The following is a 6,536-nucleotide window of genomic DNA, read 5'->3' as shown; positions in this document are numbered from 1 at the left end:
TTTTAAAAAAATTGTACTAGCTAGACCTTAGACAATTTTGAATAGAAATAGTGATAAAGGGTATCTTGCTCCTAATTTTAAAGAGATTGCCTCTGTGTGGTTCACCATAATGATGACGCTTGCTGTTATATTTTAGCAGATAATTTTTCATTAGATTAAAAAAGTTTTTTTCCATTTCTAGTTTATTAGGAGCTTTTATCATGAATGGATGATGGATTTTATCAAATGCTTTTCTGTATGTATTAAGCTAATTTAATTTATTTTCTGTTTAAATCCATTAAAGTGGTGAATGACTTGGTCATAGTAGTTTATCCTTTATATGTACATATACATCACTACATTTGATTTGGTAATTTTAAAAAGGATTTTGGCCTCTATGTTATTTACTGAGATTGGGATATACTTTTATTTTCTTGCTTTCTTCTTGCCTGGTTTTGGTAAAAAAATTATGCTAGGCTCACAGAACAGTCAGAGAATTCCCATTTTATTTCTATTATCTGAACTAATTTGTTAAAATTGTAATTTCTTAGTCCTTAAAGTTTCTAAAATTTTTGTAAAATTCTGTAAAATAATTTGGAATGATATTTTCTTTGTGGCAAGATTTTTAACTATTTGATTCAATTTTCTGAAAGGCATCTAGACTCTTCTGTCTTGCTGTTTTTGTCTATTGCATTTCAGTAAGCTACATTTTCCTGAGATTGTGTCCATTTCATCAAAGTTTTCAAATTCATTGGCATAAGATTGCTAATAATGCCATTATTGCTACCTTTTTGGACTTATTTATTCTTAATCTTATTTATTTTTGTCTTCTCTTTTTTTAAATCCATTCTGTGAGGAATTTTTCACATTATTAGTTTTTCCAGAAAAACTTTTAAGATGTGTTGATCCTCCCCATTGTATCTTTGCTTGCTTCTGGTTCATTCATTTTTGCTCTCATATTTATTGCTTCCTTTCTTCTGCCTTTTTTTCTGGGGTTTTTTTTTTCCCCCTCAAACTCCTCAGACTGGATGCTTATCTCATTTCTTTTTCAGTTCTTCTTTTCTAAGTATTTGCATCTATGCATTTCCTTTTAATTATTACCTGGCTTGCATTCTAGAAAATCAGATGTGCAACATTTTCATTATCATTCACTTCCAGCTATTTGTAATTTTCATTGTAATTTTTTCTTCATCTATGAGTTACTTAGAAATGTTTTAAAATTTCCAAGCCGATGGAAATTTCTATCATGTATTTTTGTTTCTGTCATTTAATTCAATTACATTGTGGTAAGAAAATATGGTCTATATGTCACTTTTTCTTTGAAATTTTTGAGACTTACATTACGGTCCAGTGTGTGACCATTTAGGGGTATAAATGTTGCATGCATGCTGAAAAGAATGGCTATTTTCTAATTGTTGGGTGCACAGTTCTATGTATGGCCAATAAACAAATTTGTCTGTCGAATCCTCCCTATCTTCAAATTTTTAAAAATTTTGCGTAATGATGGAGTTTGGCAGTTTTTTGTGACTTGCACTAAAGGCATTCACATGAGGAATGAATCCCGTGAACTCCCTGGCTGGTCCTGAGCCTGAGGGTGCAGTGTTAAGGACAGAAGAGTCCCAGGCTTGGTGACCTTGGAGGAGGCCCCACACCCGAGTGAGGGACAGGACATCAGAGCTGCTGGAGTGGGGCTCATTTTTTTCTGATTGTCAGTGACCTTCCTCACCTAGATGACCTGGAAAACATTCCTGCCAGGTGGGCTGGAGACTGGGCCGGCTGAGCATGAGATAAGAAAGTGAATTAAAGTGACTTTTTTTTTTTTTTTTTTTTTTTTTTTGAGACAGAGTTTCACTCTTGTCACCCAGGCTGGAGCACAGTGGCTCAATCTTGGCTCACTGCAACCTCTGCCTCCCAGATTCACGTGATTCTCCTGCCTCAGCCTCCTAAGTAGATGGGTGAATTGAATTCTTCCTTCAACAAACACCGCTGGGAGCCTGCACTGTGTCAGGTGCTAGGCCAGGTGCTCTGGGCCCTGCCCTCACAAGCTCCCGAGTCAGTGCGACCATCCTACACCAGCGACAGGAGCAGTCTCACGGTCAGAACTGGGCGTTCATTACAGGGGTACGGGGTGGGGCACCCGCTCCTCTGGGTGCATCATGTCATACCGAGAAGACACACAACCATCTTGCCAAGGTGCCGTGACTGGGTGCCAGGGCATCTCGTGAGATTCTAGCTTACGGGGAGTTTTGAGCCTCTGCCTGTCCGAGCAGGGAGCAGACTGCATTTTCCAGACTTGGAGAATATGGCAGAGTGAAAGCAGAAGTAGCTGCAGATGCTTGCCCTCCTGAGAGTATGTAGGATGGGTTGAGCTCCCAAGGACATTTGGAGAGGTGTTTGGGAGCAGAAGTTCACACTAGTGTTTAGATTGACTTACCCCATGAGAAAGTATTTTGAAATCAGTTTCTGATGACATTTGAATCTTAGTGATTTCACATAAAAATGGAACTGCCTGGTGTGGCTGGAAGCCCTGGGCCTGGCCTGAATGTAGCTCTGCCGTCTCCAGCCACTGTCTACAGATCGTTGGGTCTGCACTGGCATTTTCTTTCAATACACTTAGAGGAAAGTGACATATTTTTCTTACACATCTTCTCATGAATTGGGGCAAAATTAAGAAAACTCCACACATTCCAGGAGAAATAAGAGAGTATGTTTCTTGGTGCAGGTGGAGACTGATCTTAATTTCATGAAATAAAGTGTGGACAGATGGAACTTGAAGGCACCCAAATGAAGCCAATTGCTTCTCTCATGACCAGCCTTCTCCACTCATGTCCATTATTGGACTCAGAAGGAACTCAGAAGAACCACAGCAGCCATGCAGAAGGACTCAGGGGGCATCTGCGGCACCAGGGCAATCAGACTGCCTCTGGCTGGACCTCAGCAGGGGGTGTGCCTGTGCACGGAGGGCACATGCAGCCCGAGGGGCATAGGCTGCCAGCCAAAGGCCTGGGTTTCAAGTCCAGCTCTCACATTTACTGCTGCGTGGACTCGGACAGGTCATATGCTAGGATGGCATTGGGCACAGTGGCAAGTGCTCATGGTGTTGGCTGCTACTGTCAGGGATTTGACTGAGGGAGCCCAAGAATGAAAAGAGCTCAATTTCTGCCAGCTCAGTTGGGTGGGGGACTCAAGATTTGTCGTTAAGTTGATTTATATTTTAAAAAGTGACATTTCCTGCGCATTTGAGTTGGTGGCTGAACAGCTAAGCATTGTGACAACGTGCAGGTATAAAGGAGTACAGGAGCATGTGGCCCTCAGTCTGCTGGCTGAGCCTGTGTGACTACCAAGGTTCCTCCAGGCTAGGGACCTGGATGTGGGGCCTGTAAACTTGGATGGGAAAAAATTACATCTCTGTTCTCTAACCTCTAAGGAACATTTAGCATCTTCTTCTAATAGTAGTGTGGTGAACGAACCACAGCAATATTACCACCCAGTAACTTTATTCCTGGTAGGAATCACAGGTCTTTCCATCCACATTCCAGCTGTTACAGGTATCTCTCAATATCGATTCCATTTATCACCATGTCGAGATGGTGGTAGCTGTTTCATCTGCTGCCAGATCTTGCTATTTACTGTGTGGATAAAGAAGCATGTAAATTTCTACGTCGCAAGTTTAACAAAATATTTTGATAACTATGTGTTAATACTACTAATTTCTGTTATGATCCTTATCTATTTTAGTTTGGGGATTTAAAAATCTTATTCTGAGAAGAGAGTGATAGGCATTCCTAGACTCAGAAGCGCCTATGGCACAAAAGCAGTGACCAAGCTAGACTATTGGCTGGAGGGGCATTTCCTGTTCCTGCTCCAAGGCAGAGGCTACTGCAAGGGCTGGACTGCAGGGCAGACCGGCTTTGCCCACATTCCTCTCTGAGACTTACTAGCATGGGTCGTTGGGCAAGAAACCGCACCTTACCGTGCTTTGTTCCCACACTCTGTGGGGAGGATTACAGGAGAGAACACTGGGTATAATACTCCAGCATGTGCAGTGGGCCTAATCACAGCCAGCTTCTGGTGGAGGCCAGGATGACAGGGGCTTCCTTTAACCCTGTCTTCAGAGAGGCTGAGAGGAACTGAACAGCCTCCTGGCTGTGGCGGCGGTTTCCTTCCCCATCAGTCACGTGGGCCTTGTCCTGTCCCCAGAGCCTTGGGTCACATGGCTCATTGTGCCTGCATTGCCAGGAGCCAGGAGCCAGGAGCAGAGCAGAGCGCCAACATGAACTTGGGGGTCAGCATGCTTAGGATCCTCTTCCTCCTGGGTAAGTGGGGATTGTGGGGATCTCTGGACTGGGGGAGCCTCAGTAGGCAGGAAACTGGGAGAGCCTTAGCCCACTGGGGCTTGATTCCTAAAGCATAACTCTGTCCCTTTACACAGATGACGTTTCTCACTTTGATCTGGTAGTGATCAACGATCTTGTTTGTCTCATTACAGCTGCAACTTACAAATGCTTCTGGGCTAAAGGAGAATAGGAAGGGTCATGGCAGAAGGAGCTTCAGGCTTGGGATCTAGAAACATCTGGGTGTAAACTGTGGCTCCGTTGCTAATAAACTAGAATAAGCTTCCAAAACTCTCTAACTTTCTGAACCAATGAGATAGGAGATAATCATGTTTGCTTTTTGGGATTGTGAGATAATTAAGTTAAATTTAATTAAGTCAAATCAAAATACTGACATAGAAGGAGAACATGTGGGCCCGTAGATGCTGCTATACAGTTAACGTTGAACCAGAATTCTCATGCAGTGAAGCAGACTCTTTGCTACTCAGAGGTATCTTTGTTTTTAAAAATTAAACTTAATGCATTCATTGAAACAAGAAAGGAGAGAGGCAAAGATAAAAGAAAATTAGGGCCAAATGAAGAGAGAGAAATATAAAGTCAGAGAAGTAGACAGAGAGGAAGAAACTCAGACAGAGAGAGAGAGAGAGAGAGAGAGATGTAGAGAGATGGCTGGAAATATGCATAGATGGAGACAGACAGAGCTGGAGAGAGACATGTGGCTTTACAAAATCCCCTCTGACATTAACTGTTGTTTCCTAAAAAGGCAGCACATGTCCCTCATATATACAAAGATGTTCCTTCCCAGAACTTGCACTGGGCCAAGACTTGATGGGAAGCAGTCTGTCTCCAGATTAAATCTTGTGTCTCCAGACCAATAAGTTGTATCCTGAATGTGGGCAAAGTTAGTGCTGTGGGCAGGTTTCCATCTAAAGTCTGCACTAAGCAGGGGATAGCAAAGACTTTGCCTCTGGGAGTCAGCATGTCAGACAGACAGACAGTCACAACATCCATCATTTTACACATGGAAACGGGCCCTTGGCAGTGACTGTGAGGGGATGGCAGGAACCAGCAAGAAGCAATTAAGAGTGTGCACGGTGGTTAGACGCAGTGTGCCTGCCCGGAGATGTGGTGGAAGGTAAGAGAAGTTGTAACTCTTATTTCTGCTTTTGACCTATCTAGATAAACAAACTAGTCTGCCCTGGTAGAAGAAAAGGAAGTTAAATTTAAGAAATCCACTGAAAAATGTGCAAATTATATAAACAAGAAATTCATTGAAGAATTACAGACAATGAAACTTAAAAATGTCCAGTCTCACAAATAATAATAGAACTAACAACACCTTGCATTTTTTAGTGTGTCGATGTGCTGGGTGCTCTGCTAAAGATGTTGCATAAGCTCATTTGGTACCCACAGCAACTCTGTGCAATAGGTGCCACAGTTACCTGCATTTTATAGGTAAGGTTTTAATCACTGGGCCAAGGCATCACAGCACGTTTGTGCTTTCATATACTATTGGTGGAGGTACACAGTGGTTAGGAGCGGGTATCCAGTGCTAGAGTCCCTGAATGTTCATCCCTGTTCTGTTGTTTACCAGTCTGGAAAACTTGGACAAAGAATTCATCCTCTCTGTGTTCAGTTTTCTCATCTGTAGGATGGGGACACGTCATTGGACTATTGGGAAAATGAAATCTATTACCACATTTAAAACACTTAGCATGGGATATGAAGCGTGGTGAGCACTCACTATTGGATATGAGGGAACTCATTTATTCACTCTCTCCAGAGGGCAATTTGGCAAAATCTGGGTGTCAATGTAAACAAAATGTAAGATGTTCATAGCCCTTCACCCAGAAATTCCACCTCCAGGACTATAACCTAATGAAATAATAGGGTAAAAGCCTCCCAAAATATTTCACAGGATATTATTCAACACTGCTGAAACTGTGGTGAAAACCAGAAACAAGTGACTATCAGTAGGAATTTGACTAAGTTAATTATGCTTCAGTATTTCCAACAATACCCAATATATTTAGTTGAAAGACATGCCTTTCTATGAACTGACATGGATGAAACAGAAGTGATGAAGGGATAGTTACAGGTTAGAGTTCCATAGTAATAATTTGCATGTGTTTAGTTATCTATCCAAAAACTGACTGGAAAGAAATAAAGCAAATGGTTCCTAGTATCCTTTCTTCCTCCTCCTCCTCCTCCTCCTCCTCCTCC

The 6,536-nt window shown here is 42.1% G+C and overlaps 1 protein-coding gene across 10 annotated transcripts in view; it reads left to right on the top strand.

The window, feature by feature from the left end:
- The first annotated feature begins 3,896 nt into the window (after positions 1-3,896).
- TMEM273 (transmembrane protein 273) overlaps positions 3,897-6,536 on the top strand; it is a 34,745-nt gene continuing 32,105 nt past the window's right edge. For 4 of the 10 annotated variants that reach the window (XM_023230167.2, XM_023230164.2, XM_023230161.1 and 1 more), the window contains exon 1: positions 4,011-4,295. In XM_023230167.2, coding sequence (XP_023085935.1) covers positions 4,193-4,295 — 103 coding nt within the window. In that variant the 5' untranslated portion in view covers positions 4,011-4,192. Of the gene's footprint in view, positions 4,296-6,536 lie in introns of all 10 variants that reach the window. The other 6 variants (XM_023230166.2, XM_023230163.2, XM_023230158.1 and 3 more) reach the window with 3 other exon arrangements.

The sequence above is a fragment of the Piliocolobus tephrosceles genome, chromosome 9 (assembly GCF_002776525.5).
Source record: "Piliocolobus tephrosceles isolate RC106 chromosome 9, ASM277652v3, whole genome shotgun sequence".
NCBI classification, from domain to species: domain Eukaryota; kingdom Metazoa; phylum Chordata; class Mammalia; order Primates; family Cercopithecidae; genus Piliocolobus; species Piliocolobus tephrosceles.
This window is presented reverse-complemented; position numbering and strand designations above follow the sequence as displayed.